The 22,328-nt window shown below is 28.5% G+C and overlaps 1 protein-coding gene across 1 annotated transcript in view; it reads right to left on the bottom strand.

Annotated features, from left to right (window-relative positions):
* The window catches only part of LOC107452585 (lachesin), a 209,306-nt gene that overhangs the window by 6,318 nt on the left and 180,660 nt on the right, over positions 1-22,328 (bottom strand). The window contains exons 3-8 of the mRNA XM_071178483.2: positions 17,471-17,681; positions 13,733-13,906; positions 12,169-12,297; positions 6,425-6,712; positions 3,615-3,683; positions 2,492-2,587 (exon numbers count right to left, since the gene is read on the bottom strand). Of these exons, the coding sequence (XP_071034584.2) occupies positions 2,492-2,587; positions 3,615-3,683; positions 6,425-6,712; positions 12,169-12,297; positions 13,733-13,906; positions 17,471-17,681 (967 nt within the window). The remainder of the gene's footprint in view (positions 1-2,491; positions 2,588-3,614; positions 3,684-6,424; positions 6,713-12,168; positions 12,298-13,732; positions 13,907-17,470; positions 17,682-22,328) is intronic.

The following is a 22,328-nucleotide window of genomic DNA, read 5'->3' as shown; positions in this document are numbered from 1 at the left end:
GTACCGTGTTTCTATCTTTATTGGAACACCAAAAATCTTGGTACATCTTTGGTTAAGTCCCCAATTAGTAGCATACTTGAAAAAAATGCACTCTTCTCTATGAAAAGCTAAATCTGCAGTCACTGATTTCAAACGTTCACCAAAATCCACAGATTATCTATATGCCCAATTACTCCTTAAAATATTAATAGCTAGCAGTGATATAGATTTGGAAGATTGTAGAAAACACATGGGTGATTCACCGATGCTGGTATTAAATTTATCAACTATTAAAAATAGATATCCCAGAGATTCATTGCTGCATGTCTATAAAGATGGTTCCATGTTCAATGATAAAGAAAGAGTGGGTGAAAGAGTGGGTTGTGCTTATTTTTCATTTTATACTCCCACTGGTCTCATACCACATATTATGATGGAGAAATTTTTAGCTGACTATGGGGTCTTTGTTAATGAATTTGCTGACTTATTTTTGAAAAAGAAATTTAAAAATGTGTGATGGTTTTTCGGAGAATTTGTTTTCTATTCAACTAATCTCCTAATAAAAGAAAACATGTTTTTATATTCAGGAATAGTTCGCTGTCTGGCCCTTCTGGAAAGTCTTGGAATTCCCAGATAGAATGAAATCAGGATATTTTTGATTCCTCAAGAAGTGCTGATGTGACAATTTTTCGCCTTTTTCTTTGCCTGCTTATTTACATCTGATAAAAAAAAAATTAATTCCCCCTTTTTTACAGTGAGGACAAGGTCAAGTCTTTGATATCTGACATCTTGAAGCGTTATCTGTACCTGTGTTTTTAAGCAGTGAATTCAGAGGTATTTGGACCAAAAGAAATAACGGTGTTATAGCCAATCATCTCAACATTTGTTATAACATTTTTTTTATCTGCTCAAATTCATAAAATTAAATTACCTATATTTTGAAATTCAGTTTGTTTGTAAATCTTTTCTTTAAAAAACAAACTTACTGAGTTTCCTTTAAAATTGGAAAATATTTGCTTTGCAACAGGGAAATATTTTTTTTTAATTTATATACTAATGCAATATTATAATAATGAGAAATATCTAAATGAACCATATGGCTCAATGGTTAAGGCATTGATCTCTCACTGGGAAAGATTGGGGCTTATTTCCCAGTTACTGTTTAGTATCCTCCCAGCTTCAGAATTTTGGGTACAAGGTTGTCTGGGAAACAGAGCAAACCATATAGCAATTACCCATGTCATTGGTCACGAAATTGTAGAGCCTTAACCTCAATGACCTCCTTAGCTTATGGTTGGTTAATGCAGAAATACTTTAATATCTAGTTTGCATTTAGAAAAAAAGTAAACTTTTATCCTTCATTACCTTTTCAATAACTTTTACTTTTCAATAATGCTGTTTTGCTCCCTTAAGAGTATACATAATGTACTATAATTACTCGGAGAAACAGAATGATAATAATTAATCATTAAATTAAAAAAAATAGTTTATACGGAAATCATTTTTTTTTTATCATCATTCAATGCATGAAGTGAGTCATAGTTATTTTTTAAAAGAAAGGAAATAAAAATTATTTAAACGTGTGCCATTATCAAATAGGAAAATATGTAATTAATGCTCTATATTGGTCTCTGAATTAAGAAAAAAAGTTTCTTCGGGCTTTAGTTTCAAAAATGAAGTTTGAATTTTAATTAGAAAATAGAAACAATACTAAACATAATAGTAGCAGCATAAAAATGGAAAATAATAGCAGAGGTCTGATAAAATAAAAAAGAAAACTACATGGATTTCTGAATTATAAGTTATTTAATACATCAATAATAATTTAGGAATGTGTAACAAATAAGAATATGAATGTGCCACATAGAAGATATTACATGTCCCACTCACTATATATTACATGCTTAATTAAAATCTTGTTCAAAATGGTGTTTGAAAATCATGTATTATTTGAACGAAGTCCTTTTTTCCCCTCATAAACTAGGAAAATATTATCACAAATAAAGTTTAAAATAACTATAATAAAGCACTGCACGAAATCTAGAATGAGTGCACAGTGAAAATTTAAAGATTTTAATCTGTTTCCCTCAAATCTTCTATAATTTCTGAATAAAACTTTAATTTACCTCCCATGAATATTATTTTTCTTTCCATTTTAATCTTTAAACAATCATTAAAAAATCTTTAAAAAATGTGTCGGGAGTGTTTTTAATGAACCACAGACTTTGCTATTATACTAATAGTATGTCCAAACGATAGTGCAGAAAAATGTATTCTTGAAAAATAGGGTTTTATTGTAGATATGGTAGTATTTTAAGTACAAAACATTATATAAGCAAAAAATGACAAATAACTATTCTTTTCTATCATATATGTTTTGTTTATGTTAAAGACTACTTTAATTTTTACATGTGTTATTAAAAAATAAACTGTAAAAAAATACCGCATTATAATTCTGGGTAGTTTATTTTAGCTACATATTATAAACAAATACGTAAATTTTCCTACTAACCTGATGATAAACTCTGAGATTCATCTCTTAATGAGTTAGGAGCTGGTATCCCGTAAGCTTTCTTTAAATTTGACTCACTGGATGTAGCAGTGGAGCCTATATCAAAAACACATAAATTTATTGACTAAAAGAAAATAATAAAATAACGAACTACAATTAGCATTAAAGAGAAAGAAATATGTAATAAGACTGCAAACAATTTAATTCATTATTGACCAATCACAAAATAATAGGTATTTATCAGAAGTTGCTTATTCAATTCAATGAGGGGAAAAAACTCTTTAAGCTCTCGCAAACTATAGTTCAAATGGTCAAAAATACTTGTTATATGGACTAATTGAATGATAGAAAAATAATTTATTATTAAATATGTAAATTTTTAGACACACTTGTTAGATGCAAAAATATTTTTTTAAGTTAAATTTTTTTTTATTTCCGTCCAAATTCTTGAATTAAAGCGTCAACACAAGAGTTTGTTTCACATAAATGATAAAGTTCATGAAATTTTAAGTATTATTTTGGGAACTTCAGCAAAACTATGGCAGTTTGGTATTAGTATCTAATCCAATACAAATTTTTTCTCTCTTATAGTGAAACTATTGCAAATAGAGGTTGTTGAAACGAGAAAGTTATTTAAAAATGCTCCCTATAATACCCAGATCTTGACACCAGAGTATAAAACAATTAATGAACGTAATAAATTTTTTCCTTAAAAATCTGTTACATTCATCATCATAAAACCTATTCTAAATTAATTATAGTTAAAACTGTTAGTATTTAAGTTAAAACGTTACTAGATTAAACAAGGTCTAAGAAAAAGCTAAATTATTTGAGTTTAACTATGTTTCTTGACTTAGTTTCTTTGTCTTTAGGGTTGATTCACATTAGAAGAAATGCTTAGGGGTTGTTAAAAATATGCTGAGTTTAATAATAAATATTCTGCAAATCAACTATGTAAATCGCCCTCTTTAAACCTGAAAATTAGTCACGTTTTATTTGAACAACGCTTACATCAAGAGGATATAAAATATTTTAATGAATTTTGAGTGTTTTATTAAGATAATTAGCTAACTAAGTTCTTTTCAGTACATAAAATTTGTATCAAAATTCTAAACAGTCTTACCTCTTTGAATAGGGACGTAAAATTCATGGGATTGAGTTGAAAAGGGACTACTTGTTGGGGGACTTATTTCTGAAAAGAATAGTACAAACTAATTTAAACAAAACGAATTTCTCTAACAATTACTACAACTAAATTATAATGTGGTTTAGACCAAAACCATTTCAAGTAACTTATTAGATGTAAGCAAAATATATTATTAAAAATAAATAAAATCATATTTTAAAAAAAAGAAGAAAACTTTTCAAATAATATTGAAGGGAAAGCAAAGTGAACAAAAACAACCTACAAATCAGGTAAAACTACCTACTAAAACAAATAATAGCAATCAATTAATCAATACTGATCTTCAACAAAAATATTCAAAATATGTTCTGTGTCTAAATGTGTCACAATTTTCGTTTTGTTTCTTAAATAATAGTGTTTTTGAATTGTTTGGGATAATTTATAAACAATTAAAATGTTTTAAAAATGAGTTTTCTTATTTAAGTACTTGTCAAGTTTAATTTAAAACATATATATTTTACTTTTAAAGAAATATTTTTGCAACTGAAAATTCTGAAACTTTGTTTGAGTCTATTTATGGTGTATTGCGAATTGAATAAAAAAATATTCTGCGACATTAATTCATTTTTAAAATAATTTTTGTTGCATTCCATATAGTTAAAATTTTCTGGGATTTCAAAATCTATATTTTATTATTATTTCAGCATAAAATTAGTATTTAATTGCATATCCTTTGTTTATTTTTGGGGAGAATAATGACGTATGACGTAACGACTCATGTCACTAACTTACTACGAGCAATCCTGTATTAAAAATAATAAGGGAACACAATAAAAAGGGACATATTTCCAACAGACAGTACCTCAATATTGTTTTCTGATACATCGCTTACAATTTAAAATAATTCCATTTATACAACAGCAAAAGACGTAAGCTCATTTTATAATATGTACATAAAAGTACATGGAAATACATAAAAAATAGCTTAAAATATATCATTAATGGGTTTTATGCCTATTACATTTTCATAATCTATAATTTTTTAAGAGAGTTTGGGTTATTGATACTTTAGGCTTCTCTACGTGAAATGATAATATTTTTTTAAAATTTGTTTTAGAATTATAATATTTAATAAAGTACATGCAACTCAGAATTAAAGACTTGGTGCAGAAAATTATTCATTCTTATTTTTATAGCTTGTGTCCGAAACGAGAGCTTCGGCAGCGAATTGTTAATAATTTTACTGTCACTTTTTCTCCCAAGTCCTAAACGGTGGATTGAAGAATCCCCTACAGTTTCGTAACAATTGAAAAGTAAACATTTTCTCCTCATTTATAAAAAACAAAATATGAAATTTTAAAAAAAATAGTGAATAAGAAAAAAAAATAGCAACTTACAATTTTCCTGCGATATGCTTGTTTATGTTTTTCTAGATTTATATTTTGTATGGTAGCAATACGATCACACTTTATATAATTGACTTTGCATACAATTCACCATAACGTTTATTTCTGCATTCATATTGTCGGTATGCATTTTCAGTAAAATTGCTCATTTCATAGAATCTCAAATTATTATTTGGTTTAAGATGATTGTAGGTTTTGCTCTTTTTCTGTTTGATGGTTGCTTTCGCCAAGAAAACAAATAGTTAAATATTCATCTGCAAGTTCATTATCATCAAAAAAATCTTTATATTCTACAGTTGTTGTTGTTTGTTTTTTTTTTTTTTACGTGTAAGGCCTTTTTGCTGCGTAGTACACTTTCCAGATCTTACAACCTTCAGTACTAAGAGAAAATATTTCATGGTAGGTCATATTTTGCAAACATAGAAAAGGGTCAATAATTAGATTTCTAAGAGCACCACCTTCTATTATGGACCACACAAGACGAGTACCTACTTCGCAATCCCGAACTAACAGGCAGATAAAGAATACGAAATCATTAAAGTTATACTAAATGCAAACGTGTTGAAAGATTGAGTAAGAGGAAAGAGAAATGTAGAGTAAGTGATAAAAGAGTTTCATTATACGTCCCACTAAAGCTCCCATACAGATGCCAATGAATGGTGGTTATTAATTATTTGTAATAAATGGTTTGCATCAGCTTTCGACAGATATCGAAGATGAAGTACTCCTTAAGATTATCCACAGTTATAGCAATTTTTTTTAAGAAATGCGCTAAAAAATGATAATAGAAAAAAGTTTTAAATTTTTCTCATTTAAGCTATTTTGTATTGTATAATTTGAATTTTTAACAAATATTTTTATTTCCTATAAAAATGAATAAACAATAATCATAATTTACTTCTACATATAAAATAAAAATTAATTGAGGTGGAAAAAATAAAGGGTAGTTGTTTTCATAGAGGAAGGAGCTCAGACGCCTTATGTGTTAAATATGGAAATGTTGCAAAATATAACTTCAATTGCAATCCAAAATGTTCTTACAATTGGAAGCTTTCAGAGTTGTTCCCAAACACGCTGTAAAAACAGGGGGAGCAATTAGCTTATAATTTAAAAGTCTTAATAGATATTGCATTACAGATTAATTTCATCTCCTTAGTTGATTTCGATTAGTTATAGTTAAGTCAATTCATATTTGGACAAAGTATGAAGAAGAGTATTGAAACTTATTTTAAAAAGAAATAGAAAGAGTTTTAATTTTTTTTAAATATTTTTAAAATTACATTTGTTATAAAGATAACCTGCAGTAAAGTGATTCAATATAAATTATATTTTACAAAAAAATTGCCTTAAAACTTACAAACACTTTTTCATTAAAATTGATTGAATTGCTGTAGAAATTACCTATTAATCTGACGAATCCTTCTTTATCGCCTAAGGTATTCTTGGCAACACACTTGTAGTGACCATAATCTTTCTCATCCAAATTTTTAATCTTTAACTGCATGTGGATCCTGTAAGATTCAGCAACTTCTGAGATTTCATATTTTTTGTTATTTAGAAGTATGATTCCATCATTTCTTATCCATGACGTCAGTGGACGAGGGGATGCTTCCAAACGACATCCAAGTAAAACGTCACTGCCTAGTGCTGCTCCTACCATTTGGTTACTAACTCGAATTTTTGGTTGAACTATCAAACAACAATTTAAATGTCATAATCATTGAAAAAAGTTTATATATATATATATATATATATATATATATATATATATATATATATATATATATATATATATATATATATATATATATATATATATATATATAGATAAATTTTTCTGAAAAAATTTTATAAAAATAACTAAAATTAGAAAACAATTGCACTGAAAAAATATAATCTTGTCATCAGCCCATACGATTATATCTACAAAAGTAGTGCATTCTATTATTACATTAAAGAAAATTTTGTCATGTAAATTTCACAAAAATTCAAGAATCATATAAAATGATACACAAATAGAAACATATAAGGTGACAAGGGAAAACAAAGGCCAATTACTTATGAACTAACTGCAAAAACTATTTCCAACTAGTTTGCCAGATCCAGATTACAAAATATGAAATAAGAGCATAAATAAAGATTTGTGGGATTGTAAGGAGCGTTCATTACTTCAGTTAAGAACAGCATTTTATTTGTTTGTTACCTTGAATTGGCTCAAACGCGGAATTTGCGCAAAGTATTATTATATTTATAATTAATAAAGTGTCGACATTTAAATAAAAATTTTAATTCGATATTTTTATAGCAATTATTTATTATTGTATCATTATTACAACAATAAAAATCATGAAAATCATAAGAAACTATAAAAATCAAGGAATGAAAATTTATACTTAAATTTCGACCTATATCTGTGTAAAAGTGTGAGAAGAAACGAAGCAGAGAAGCTGTAATATAGCAGCATTATGAAAAGTTTGCCCCGACGTTTACATAAATCATGTGACAATTATTACGTATCATCCAGCTTCCATTGCACCTAGTATTACTGATCACTTGACAAATGAAAAATCAGCCTGAAGGATTCAATAGCAGTTGGCTGCGATGAAACTGTAGCTAATATGGGATCCCACAAATAGGTGAGTAGAATTCGTGTGAGAAGCTTCAATAAGATATCGCATTGTTTCACATGCCAACTACAGGAAAAAGAACTAGCATTTAGGCATTATTTTTGCCACCTGGATGGCACTTTAATAGATCATAAAGTTTATTTAAGTTTATTAAAAATTCTCGAGATTGGCAAAATATGCAAAAAGTACAATTAGCGTTAATTGGTCCAAACCATCGTCAGCTCTTCTGACCAAACTATTAAAAATATATTTCCCAGATTGCTGCTGCCCTCTATACATATTTTAGTGGTCAGAAATCCTTATCCGCTCACAAAAAGGTATGTTTAATCAGAGAGAGTAGGTTTTTATGTTTGATTTCGTAACTTAAAATATCGTCTGCACTTATTAATTAGCATAATCAAAGTAACCCCCTCGGACCATTAAAATTGAGTCCTAGAACATGAAGATCCAGTCACAAGTTATTCAGCGTGGTCCTTTTTTTTCTTGCGCACTGAATATAAGAATCACTGAAGTTACGTTCCCGATGCAATGTAAAATAAAAATCCTACAATGTAAAATAAAAATCATATATTTAGGATGCACATATACAATATTTTTTTTAAGAAATTAGTTTTTTTTACGAAGCATACACAAAGCTCTTTTTTCTCTATTAATAAAGGGATAAAAAAATAACTGATAGTACGCTTCACCAGTACACTTCATGAAAACAAGCCACCATATTTGGCAGCCATGTCGTCAGTACGTTAAAATTGCTCAATTATTCACCTTTAAACTTCTAATTATGGTTCATTTTTTGTTTGTTTCGTATTCAAAAACCTAAAAGGGCACTTTTGAGAATGAATCAGTTTTGAAAAAGGAAAATTTTTCATAAATGTCAAAATCGAGACCAGATATGTAATACATACTACAATACATAAAATACATACCGAATAACCGAAATAAATTGTTTTGAAATATGTCATATATAAATTTATAATTGCCAATCATATATTATTAATTTTCGAAGGTAGTGACATATACTGAAACAGAAAGAAAAATCTATTATCTTAAAGTTAAGCAATAAATGAAGTTTTAATAAACAGCGCTAAAATTATCTTAACTCAATGTATGTAAACATTCCAGCTTTAAAAGCTGTTTTCAAATACACAAATATATTTTGGACAAGTTTTACCTATTTTTGACAATCATAAATTATTTAATTAAAGACTTACCAGTCATAAATTTCAACTACTTAGTTAAAACTAAAAGTAACAAAACTAAACACTATTTTATTTCACTGTAACGGAAGACTTTTACATTAATCAAATATATCTGCATTTCACAACACTAAGTTAAGAAGAATTCTTTTACCAGATTTTTACTTAATGACAGCTTCACAACACATTTCAAAGTTAATTGCAGCATTGTAATTATTCTGAGCAGAAAAGAAATAAATCTTTTAAAGGAAAATTGTTTTAATCTGAAAATGCCATCTTATCTCAGGTAATTAACAGATTGAAGTGATAATTTTGAACCGATAAGACAAATTGGAGATTGTTTCCTTGTAATTTACAGTTTTAACCTGATATGTTTGGAAAGATTGCTTTAATTGTTGCAGAATTGTTTGCCTTTGTAGTTAATGTTTGTGATAGCTTCTGGATTATTTTTTTAATCTTGTATTTTATACCAGCTTAAATTTTTAAGTGATGCAAAAATATCTCTTTTGCAGAAATATTTATCACAAATCATACAAGATGTAAAAGTTTATTTTATTGTGATAGGACATTATGCTGATTCCTAAGCAATCGCTGTAAAATACAATAACTGATAGTTAATAACTTAATAGTTGATTGCTGTAAAGTATAATATTTAAATTGTTAAGAGATATTTTTAAAGTATGGAATTGGACGAATGTCTGATCAGATTTTTCTTGTGCATTAAATGCTATAAAATAAATTCAGTTGGTAATGATTAGCAGCGCTTATGATACAATGGTTATTATTTTAAATATAAATAGAGAATATTTGTTTTTGTTTTTATTTTAATTAAATATATTGGTATATATCGGGTTTCTTATATTTTAAAATAAAATACGCTGATAGTCTAGAAATCAATGTTTCCACTTCTAACATTACTGGAACACAAATTTTGTGTTAATATGTATTTGAATTGAATGTGTTTTTTGTTAATATGCATGAATTGATTTCTTACAGAACAATATAATCGCAAATGTGGTAGACTAGGAAATTCATTTTCAGGTAATTCAAATGTATTATTTATGACGGGTGTAGGTCATTAGAATGTTAAGCCGCATTTACCAATTATTTAGCAGAACATTTTTGATGATAAACATTACGGTTTTGTCCTAGAATTTTTTTTCCTGTATAAAGCTGTTGTCAATATTTTTAACATGCACATCCGAGCTTTAATGGACATATTATCAATGTTTCAAATTCTATCATTATGGGTAAATTAAATCTGTGTTAATATGCTTTAAGCCCCCATATCATTAACATATAACACATTAACGTGAAGAAAAGCTTGAGAACGACTTAATATCACTAATTGGAATGGTATTATTCAAATCCCTTACCTCAAACAACATTAAAAACCTTTTAGTTACGCAATTGATTTCCAACACACTGACTCATTGTTCTAGTATACTTCATAGGTAGAGTTTTCAAATTGCTACTTGACAAAAATTAAGTCATGGTTTCCTTCATAAAATTATATATATAAAGTTATTTGGCCGAATGGTTAGCGTGTCTGACAGTGGAGCAATTGGTCGCGGGTTCGAATCCTGCTCAGGACATGGATGTTTCTTTCTCTCTCTGTGTTCTATGTCCTTTCTCCTTTGTGTGTGATTGTGACCCGCCCTATAAACGAGTTTGTGGTTGTGTGACGTGGGCGCCGCTGCTCCACCGCCGTGGCTTCGCTACAGGTGCCCATTGGGTAACGAGAAGAGAGTAGCAGTTCTGGCATTTCTGTGGCCAATGGGAAAAACCCCCAAGTATCCGTCATTAAATAAAAAATTTTAAAAATATATTCGTTACCGTTTCGTTATTTGTTAACTTAATCTTCGTTAACTTAAGTACCCCGTTAAAGGGGAAGAATTTAATACTTATGCATTTGAGATAAAAAAAATTTTTTTTACATTTTTTCCCTCCATGCTTTAGTCATTTATTTATTGTTGCAGATGCAGACATGTGTGCTTAATGCACAAAATGGCTTAAAATCCCTTAAGTTGAGGGCAGATACCACAATTTATTGAAATTCAGCACAAAGATATATCTAGTGTCACGGCGGGATTCGTGATGATTAAACTGGCAATTCAATACGGAATAAAGTAATTGCCGGCTTTGTATTTCAAAGTTTGATCATAAAATGTTTTCACATTGAAAAGTAGCGCACGTTGTTGTACAAGCACATAAATACTGTTGTGCTACATTCTTGTATTTGGAATTTATTGCGGGGTTTTTATTCATTAGATAAATTAAGATCAAGATCAATGCGCTTAAAAAAAATTTAAAGTTATTAGTCTCTGACAAACAGAAAAAACATATAATCCAATCTTTAGAGACAAATCAGAAACAGAAAAATGAAAGGTACATCCAGGGATACAACGAGAATCAAAATATTCTTTTCCAGTGCTCAGTTCTGTGTTGGAGCCACATCGAATGTGTAAAATTAAAAGTTAAGTTCATTCTAATTAAATTGACGGCTTACTGTTCGCTTGCACTTCAGTGAGCTGCAGAGCCAGTTGTTTTTCTCTTTTTTTTATAAGAAAACGTTTAGTTTTCACAAACGTGAAGACTTTACATTAATCCTAATTCATTTCATCCATCAGATGTTATTTTGTACAAATCATTCCATACTAAGACAACAAAAATACTAGAAACTCTTTGGCAGATAATGTTCAATAATTTCTAACTTTTTTTTCTACCGTAACAAATAACCGGCTATTTTACTAACAGAGCAATAATTTTCCCGTAAACGAGCTTACTAAAACTTATTCACTCTTAGAAAAACCGCCTGAAAACAAACCAATTCAAAGAAATTCCAAAGTAATCATCTGCGCTGTCTGCCCTACCGTCTGCTTCCGCTTTGCTGCATTTCATGTATGCTTATACCATCTGAAGTTTTCCTTACAACTCTTAAAAAGGCATTACATATTTTTCCCCTTTTTTCTAAATTATGCATAAAACAAAAAGAAAAATATAAGTAGATTATGAAAAAATGTTTAAGGTAAAGTGCCTAATACACTACAGTATGCAATTTTTTTAAAACATGGTTTATTTAAAAAAGAGGACACTGTTAGCGTTGTAGAGTCTACTATGAGCAAAATATTCGTTTATTACAACATTGTCATTATAGTATTGATTAAAATTGGGTGGTAAAAAAATATGAAATATGCATAGAATATACATAGTTCATACTAAAATTTTATATTTTTATAACCATTTTAAAATGCCAATTGCAAATTATATAAAATTTTATATGACATACAAGAGACTGAAACAAGTAACAAAAAATACTTACAATTCACTTGTAATAGAATTCTTTTACTGACTGATGGTGGAATACCATTTGATGCAATACATAAATAAGCTCCCATATCTTCTCTTGTAACTTGAGTTAAATTTAAAAATTCCCCATCCATTCGAAGCACTTCAAAGAAAAGATAATCAAATTTTATGTTTTTTTGTTGTTGTTTACTTTAGGAAACACGACATAATCATAATAAGAAATTTATGTCATTATTTGTAACGAAAATAAACAATAAATTCTCTTTGATAATAGAAAAAAGTTCAAAAGTAATTTAATAATTGATATTCACTAATTATCAGAGATACAGAATCTCGTAGAGTCTTCAAATTTATTCAGTTGATGTACACTTTCGAAAATATTGGGAATTAGTAGGTATTTATTTTTTCTAATTGAAACTGTAAGAATGATTATTTAACATTGGATTTTTCTTTGTTTCAAAATAAAGTTAAATACACTGGGTTTAAAAAGCGTTTCACTCATTAGTATTATTTCACTATAGTTTTATTCATATGCAGACGTATTTCGTACCTAAGTCAACTTTGTATTAGATACATTTCATTTCAAAAATTGCATTACTGTAAAAAAAAATTTAATCCATAAGTCAATGCTCTATTTCCTTTCTGTCATCATTTGTTTCATTCTAAGCTAATTTATCAATTCATAATGATAGATACAATGTAAAATTTAAATCAGAATAAAAGGAAATAATGTATTTATATAATAAAATGAAATGATGTATTCATATTTTACTAAATTAACAACTAAAACATGCTTATATTAATTTATAAGAAATAAAAAAAAAATACTTGAGTCAAACAACATCCATTAAATTTATTGTGTAAAAAAAGGAGGGGAATGATTCGAAGCAATAAATTTTATGGATCTAAAAACCAGAATGGAACGAAAACAATTTTTTTTGCATTTATTTGCTAATAAATAATGGTAGTACTTGCAAAATACAATCAATATTAATTGAAACGAAAAATCTTGCTATGCTCAAACATGCATTTCTATGGGTAACAGATAATGGCCAAAATCAGAAATACTAGTGATTAAAATTCTATAGTCATTATCTGAGTTGAAAACTAATAAATAGATTATAATAAAAAATAATAAAATATAAGTAAATTTTAAAAAGAAAAAAATTACTTTTTAGATTTTTTTTTTAAATGGATGAATTCTGATAGTTATTCTTCTAAAAAAGTCATTGCGTATGGGTTATTTAAATAGATAGTTGACTTCAATGGAATGTTTATGGTAGTTTGTTGATTTCTATAATTAATACTGATAAAAGACCAAAATAAACAATTTCTTTTTATACGAATGTTAATAATTCACACCATTGAATTATGAAATAGTTGTATTTACTTTTTGATGAATATTGCCATCTCTTTTGAATAAGACACAGTATTACATTACTAGTGCACTTCTACATTTTATTGCCATCTATCATTTTCTGCCATCATGATAACAGTTAAATAATTCCCTAATGCAATATTATTTTAATTTTTATCATTTACTTTTACTGAAGGATAAAAATAGCAATAACGTTTACCTGAGCTACTCTTCTGGGCACCCATTGGTCCGAGATTAATTTCTTTACCATCTTCTCTTCTCCATACAACTCTTGGCGTTGGGTATCCTGATGCCTTACACCTTAAGCTGACTCTGGATCTTTCATCAACTGTTAAATCTGTACTTGTCTCATCTTCAACAATGGACGGCGGAACTAAAGCAGAAGTAACTTTAATGTTTGTACAAACCAATAACAACAAATAAAATGTTACTCTTTGAAAAGGAATTAACTGCGAATAAAGCGACGACGTTTTTATTTTATCAAGTATGTCTTTACACTTAATTCTTACATCTTGATATTTTTTCATTTCAATCATGTTCAAATTGCCTTAAAAATATAATATTTTTGATCTTGAAATATACTGCATTAATTTTTATAGTTAGATAGAAAGTGTCTGTAACATTGTCAAACAGCAAAGACCAACTCTAAGAAAAAAGCATTCAATCAAAACGTTTTACAAAGACGCAGAAGTGTTTCATAGCATATTATGCAATAAGCTAAGGAAATGGTTGCATAAGACTATAATTTTTTTTCCAAGAAAAATAATTTTATAAAACTCCTTGGGGAAATATTTTTAGTTATACTTAACATCTCTGGGTATTTTTTGTAAGTTTTTGGCAACAAATTATCATAAACTTATAATGCTAGATATTGTTTCTAAGAAATTAAAAAAATGAATCGGGAGGAAAAAAATTTCTTTGATTTTAAAGTTAAACTAATATAGTGAAAGAAAAGTTTGTTTGAGGTGGCTAATTACTCTATGTACCTTGTATTATTAAGCCCCATATTTAGTTTAGTATTTAAATAATTTTGCTTTATAATCTCCGGTCTTAATACTTAGCGATATGAGGCGATAATATATGTCCAATACGTAAAATATGTGTTTGAAACCAAATATTTTAGGGAGATAACTTAGATAGTTAATCATACATGAACTTAACATTAAAAAATTTAAAATAAATATTCTATGTTGACTCACGTATGTTTGCATTTATCAATGCTATTTATTTTTTAAACTATATAGACGAGAAATTCCTTATACTTTCAGTCCCGAATCATTGTGGAAATCATCACGTGAGTGACCATCAGAAATTGTAATTTTATATATGCATGCTGTTTATTAGTATCCATAAATGTAGTGTATTCCTATTTAATGCTAAGATATTTTTGTATAGAAATATTTTTGACTGAAGCGTTTGTTATTTGCATACAGCATAAGCAAAACTAAAATAATTTCATTGATCTTATATAATGAAAATTCAAGTACATAAAATATCTATGACAGAACCAAGTATTAAAATACTGTAGATGGATTTTTTTTAAGAGAAATAAATTAGATGTTAAATATATGGAAGGTGTAGAAGTTTCTTTTGTTGCTCTCAATGAAATTTATAGATATACATATTATATATGAAACACATAAACATTTATGAATGCTTTCACATAAATTTGTGTTATTTGCATAAAATATGTACGAAACGCAAGCAACTTCATTTATATTATATAATAAACCTTCAAATACTTAAGATACTAAAGGTGGATCCAAGTATTTCAAAAATAAACTCTCTAAACAGAAACAGATATTAAAATATTTAAAAGTACTATTAGTGGAATTGTTTATTAAAAACTTAAAATAATAAGTACGATCAGATTATCCAAAAAATAAGTTTCTTGCACGAAAAAAATGCAAAATCAACATTCTATAAAGATGTATCTGAACTATAATACTGATACGTTTACCAACATCAATTCACAAAGCGATATATAGAGAACCTTACAAACCATTTACACTGTTACTTTTACCAACACAGATACTTTTACCAACATCAATTCACAAAGTGATATATAGAGAACCTTACAAACCATTTACACTGTTACTTTTACCAACACAGATACTTTTACACAGATACGTTTACCAACATCAATTTACAAAGTGATATATAGAGAAACTTACAAACCATTCACACTGTTACACATCTTTAATTCAAAAGCGGTTTGATGACGCATCTTAGAAGCATATTGAGACAAATGTCTTTATTAATAGTTCACATGGCAGAGAAAAAAGCTTAATTTGCGTCACTATCGTATATCCATTAATTATTTTCTGCGTCAACTGATAAATAGGAAAGAAAGTTATAAAGCAAAATATCAATGTAGCTTGGGGCTGAAGAGTTGATAAAATATCGTATAATTACCATCCTTTAGCTGTGTTGCAAACTTGTTACTTTTATGACTTAGGCGTCTTTTGACTCTTTCAGAGATTATTTAAAAACTTTGTATAAAAGCACAATGTTTTTATTATTTGTATGATTTTTAACTAAGCATTATCTTTTGCTTTTTTTATCAATACAATTTTTCTTAATCCGAAAACATTAGCATCCTTTGTTTTCGATTTTCTCATGAAGTAAAAATGCAAACTGTGCTGTTATCAGGAGAAAGGCTTATGATATTGGAATAGTTTTAGGTATGCTACGAACTTAATAGAATTAATTTTCAGCAAAAAGAAAATTGCACATTGGGTAAAAATTTCTTTCACCTTGAAATTGAACTTAATTATTTTTTAAACAAATTAGTTAAATTTTATAAGGTAGTCTAAATTTTGCACTTCAAAATTTTTTAGTTTGCTTATGTTTTAATATTTGTTAACATGAAAAAAACATTTTAGTTATTGAAATTATGTATGGCATTTTTCCTTTCTTTTCGTTATGTTTTGCAAGTTTGTCTTTGTAAGATAAATATGTCAGATAAATATGTGAGATAAATATGTAAAGATAAATTTTCAGAAAATATTCAAAAAAGATAAATTCTTTATAATCTTCTCTGCTGGTGAAAAACATTGGTAATACAAATACGAGCTTACCACTTCTGGTGAAACAAACTACGATTTTAAGATTTTCAATGTAAGTTTAAAGAAATTTAAGCTTCGATTTATTCAGCTTTAATTTGTTATACTATAATTTAGTAAGCAATTATACACTTAATTTTTTTTTGAATAAGCAGAAATCTTTAAACCTTTTTATTAATTTTTTTCCTTAATATGTACTTTTTTTTTCTTTTTTTTTAATAAATCACTTATTTTTTTCCTTTCATAAATCAAATGTATAGCATAGTTTCTCAAAAAATATTTATCATATTTTTTATGATGTTTGAAAAGAAGTTAGAATATATTTTTTTTTAATATACGGTGAGGTGACAAAAAAGAATAATATAATTCGAACTAGCTTATAACGAACATGAAAGGACCGCATTATTTGTTCGTAACAACCGAATGCTCATAAAATACGAGCTTATGAAAAATCATGATAATTTATTTATACTTATTGAATTATAAATAAAGTAAGTATTTATTTACTTTTTGTTTTTAATAACAAGTTAGTTAATTTGCTTTGAACTGACTTAGTTTCTTTTTCTTGTGTTACTGATGTTCGTCGGATGAGACTCATGGCCCGAAGACCAGAAAAATCATTGTTGACATTAAAAAGGAATTCGTTGACCAGAAATGAATCAAAAAAGAATTTTTTTCAAAAAGGCTGTTCGCCGGAGAGATGGAATTAAATAGACATTTTCTGAATTACTTGCGAAACTAGGTTTGTTTTGTTAAAAGGGACAGCTGCTCCAATAGACTTAGCACTATACAACACAGGAATTCCCGCTTAGGTTCTCATGGTTCGTTATAAGCGAGTTATGTATTACAAAAGAGTGATATGTTTCCCTTACCAGTGACATCCAAGTACCCTTCTTGGCTAATCATTGGTTCTGTGTTAATTTGGCACATATAAATTCCACGGTCAGACACATTTAAGTTTTTGATATGTAGGAACCACTGCCGATCACTGTTGCTATTCGTGACCTTCAGGCGACTGTCTCTAGGTACAACATGAGTGTGGAAACTTAGTAAAGTTTCAGTATCTACTTTTACCCAGGCAACCTGGAAATAAAGAAATAACAATACTTCTTATTGTCACTTTGAAATATACATCAATATGCACAAAATATATACGTATAAACGTGTGCAAAAAAAATTGTTTTAAAGCATTTTCAAATTGTATAATAATACAAAAAAATACGGAATCAGAAGAAACCCACGAGGTTGCTTTGTGGGGAATTAAGTATCGACTATGCCAACCTTCATCTATCAAAAGGCACCTCGTGATGGAATCAAGTTAACATGCCTTATATACAAGTGATTTGGTATATAATATTTATAGTGGTAATTACGCCACATTGCTCCCCTTCCAGAATTTTATGTGTGATAGAATTCGATGAATGAATACCACTAATTGATTCATGCCATTTATTTATTTATACCAATTTTGCTCATTATATTTTTTCTTCATTTTTTTATTGACAGGAAGAATCAAGTTAACGTGTCTTATATACTAGTGAATTGGTATTTAATATTTATAGTGGTAGTTACGCCACAGCTTCTAATTCATGATAATTTTTGTAAGTCAATATTTTTTTTAATGAGATAATTTTGCTTGTAACGCATCTAATTACCATAATTTTGTGTCAGTATAAATTCCGAAATTAAAAAATATATTATGTTAATCGTACGAAATGGATAATCTTTTGGATTTGAAAATTATGCAACTGCACTTAAAAAACAAATATTTAAACATGGGAACCCAAAGTGAGTCATGCAATAAGGAGCAAAAAATAAAAGTAATTTCCCTTGTTGTTCCCTTCTGCAATTAAAAAACTTCAAACTGTAGGACAGCGATTCTCAACCTGTGGGGCGCGCCCCCCTAGGGTGGCGCGAGCACACTTGAGGGGTGGCGCGAGAGTACCCAAGAGAAAATATTCCTTAAAAAAATTAATTAACTGAATGGAAGGAAAGCGCACATACACAAAGAAAAGAAAACAAAATACATTTCGACATATTTAATAACTTATTAAAGTAAAACAACTTATTAAATCGAAACTTAAGGAGGGGAGCCAAAGGTGAGTTTTCCTAATTTTCCTAAGTTTGAGAAGTTTTCCTAATTTTCTGGTTAAGTCAGTGTGACTGAAATTTTTCCGTAACATCTTACTCCTATCTCTAATATATACCACGCATACTTTTAATAGTAAAATAAAATTTCATAGTACAATTTCAAATACAATTATAATTTCATAGTACAATTTACTTTATAGTACAATTTCAAAATTGTAGCTTCTGCGCTTCCCACAGGTTCCAAAGGTGAGCCCTATATTGAAATCACTTACTCAAATTATCTTAAGAAAAGACACTTGAACTGGCAAACGTCTTTTAAAAAGGTACCTTAAGTGCCTTGCTGGTACAATACAATAAAAAGGATATTTGATTTTAGAGTGTATAATTTGATTATAAATATTTCACAGTGATATAGTTCTTGTCTGAAGTCACTAGTGATTACTTTGAGATAACTTATTAGAATAAATCAAGAATTACTGATTTCATTCTGTCAAAAGGGTTAACAAACCATGATTAATAAGTAAGAGTTAAATAACCATACTAGAGTTAACTAACCTAACCCATAACTAATAAGTAAGAGTTAAATAACCATACTAGAGTTAACTAACCTAACCCATAACTAATAAGTAAGAGTTAAATAACCATACTAGAGTTAACTAACCTAACCCATAACTAATAAGTAAGAGTTAAATAACCATACTAGAGTTAACTAACCTAACCCATAACTAGTATAAAAAATACCCAAATTTACAAGAAAATACCAGAATCTACCACAAAAACACACATAACTACCACAAAAATACTTGAAAAATCACTTTAAAATGCAAGCAAAACAAAAAACTTGAAGCAAAATATCGCAAACTCTACTAAAGTGCAGAACGTCAAAATATAATACCAAAGTTCCACATTTGCTTAAAATGAACTAATCAATTGGTATTCAATTAAATCATTCCTTTTTGATAAATAATATGCTACGTAATGATTTTCAATTAACTCTTTTATAGATTTCACATTTGCTTCCGAAGATGGCCCACGTGTCCCCAACGCGGCACCTTGTCAGGTCACCTTGGGAACATGCATATGGTCACCATTTGTACAACTTAAAACTATTAATCTGACAGATTAATTTGAATTAAAATAATGTGGTTAAATAAAAAGAAATAAACTTTCCGAAAACATATTATAACTCAAAGTTCTAAGAATTTAAACACATATAAATTTCAATATCTTCTTAGATACCCGAAAATTAGAACAACTGCAAAAAATAAAATCATTTCATACAATGGAGGCCATTCAAAATAAATATCTTCCAATTCTGCCACGTGCCCCTCAGATACAAGATTTACAATTTAGCAAGGTTATCGTGTGATTCAAAATAAATTTAATTCTACTTTTGGGGGATGGGCTACATTCGAAGCACTAACAACCTTTGGTTCACCCACCTTACTTAATAAAAACATACTAAATTAAAAACAAATTTGATAATTATTAGTGACTTCCTTGGGCCTGTCCTGCAAAGCAAAGTTTTTCGAGGTGAGGCTTCATATTAGAAATAGCCACTCTCAGTTCTGTTTCTATATTTAGCCGAGATCTATATTTTGTCTTCAAAGAAGCCACAGCAGAAAATCCTGTTTCACAAAGGTAGAATGTTAAAAATGGTAATAGAATGCGAAATGCCCTTGTTTTTAGTGCAGAAAATCATCCTCTACTCTTGCCCAAAATTCAAATAGTTATTAATTACTAAATTGTATTTTGGTTTCGCCACTTGTCGTGAAGTCTGTGAATTTTTCTTCCTCATGAATTGAGAGTCCTTCGGAAGTCTTTGGAAATGGATCCCTAACCCACTCGTAACTTGCTATCAGTTTGTCGTTAGCAAGAAAATACTTTTTCAAATTCTTTGCCAGCATTCTTGTTGCAAAAATTTCTCACGTGATAAACATCTAGCCTCGCAATTAAATAGTAACGCTGAATGTACTGAGCCCATGTCTTTACGAAGTGCAGAAAAGATTCTCAATCTCAGGGGTCTCATTCTTATATAATTTACTATGGTTACAACCGTAGTTAATATTCAGTCAATATTCAAACCAAGACTCATTTCTTTCGAAGCCAAAGCTTCTCTGTGGATCATGCAATGCGTCCAGACGCATTGAGGGGATTTTTGTTTTACAAGTGCTTGCATACTTTTGAATCTTCCGGACATTGAACGAGCACCATCGGTGCATATTCCGGCACAATTTTTGCCTTCTATGTTTTTCTCATTCATAAAATCAATTAAAATAGCAAATAATGCGAGCGCTGTTGTTGTGAGTTCGATTGATTTGCAGAAAAGTAGTTCTACTACTGACATATTATCACAAAATTAAATATAGGCAATTAAAAGAGCATCTATATTAATATCTGTTGCTTAATCAAGCTGTATTGAAAACAATTTGACACGCAATTTTGGGAAAAGCTGTCATTTTACATCTTCAGCTAGATCACCAAGTCGACGAGCAACAGTATCATTCGAAAGATATGTGAACTGTATTTGTTTTGGAAAATTATCTCCAAACATAGAGTTTACAATCTCAATTGCTGCTGGCTTTTACTTTACTTTTGTTTTGGCAGTTAAAAATAATTTAAGGAGAGAATTAAAAATACTCAATATACTTTACTGTTGTATACATTTTACTGTAAGTTGGGGGTGCGATGAAAATTCTGATTAGAAACTGGGCCACGAATACTGAAAGGTTGAGAAACGCTGCTGTAGGAGGTTCTTATCCCTCTTGAATTATGTTTCATACAGTTTTACATAGTTCGATATAATTTGGATTATAAAGGATTTATATCAGACATTGTCTAATATCGATGAAATTAATTGATATTATTTATTCATTTTCCTGTTAACTTTGACATAAAGACTCTATTTTACTTCTAAAATGAAAATCACGTGAGTGTTAAAAAAACTTCTCCAAAATAATGGAAAAATAGTCATTATTGAAAAAATAGAAAAAAAGAAATGATGAATAGTCAACATAAAAAAAAAATAAAGGCTGCGAGAGAAAACATTTAAAATTGATAAACCGTTTACCATTTATATCCATTTTATGTAATCTAATTTTATATTGATTACTTTATGTTCTTTCATTTTTTGATATTAACCACATATTCATGACCTAGAAACACTCAAAAATCCTCTAAAACACTAAAACATTTTTATAAAGTTCTTCAAAATCATTTATTTACGCCATATTTGTTTTCTTTAAAAAATCTTTCAGAAGTTTTTTTCTCTTTTATAGAGGAAATCATCCGTATTTCTTCCAATAATTTTTATAGCTGGATCTCGTTATCTCAATGGCTGTTTAATAACGCGCGAATAATTTAAGTTGACTGCAATAGCAGAATAAAAAAAAGAAATATTGAATCCTCTCAAAGAAAATAGAAAGAAGAAAAACGATATTGAATAATCTCAAGCAATATTTTACTTCGCCAAGCAATCTTTATGTGTTACTTTGTTTCAGAAATCTCTCAAATGTCTTTGTTTTTTTTAATAACGGAAAAAAAAGCTGTCGAAAATGAGATTGTTATTTAATAATTGAAGTTTATTTTTAAAGTAAGAATTTGAATTTAAGCCAGATTCATCTCACTAATGAATAGAAA

The sequence above is a fragment of the Parasteatoda tepidariorum genome, chromosome 6 (genome assembly GCF_982258835.1).
Source record: "Parasteatoda tepidariorum strain Cologne lab strain chromosome 6, Ptep-v5.0, whole genome shotgun sequence".
Taxonomy (NCBI): Eukaryota; Metazoa; Arthropoda; class Arachnida; order Araneae; family Theridiidae; genus Parasteatoda; species Parasteatoda tepidariorum.
This window is presented reverse-complemented; position numbering and strand designations above follow the sequence as displayed.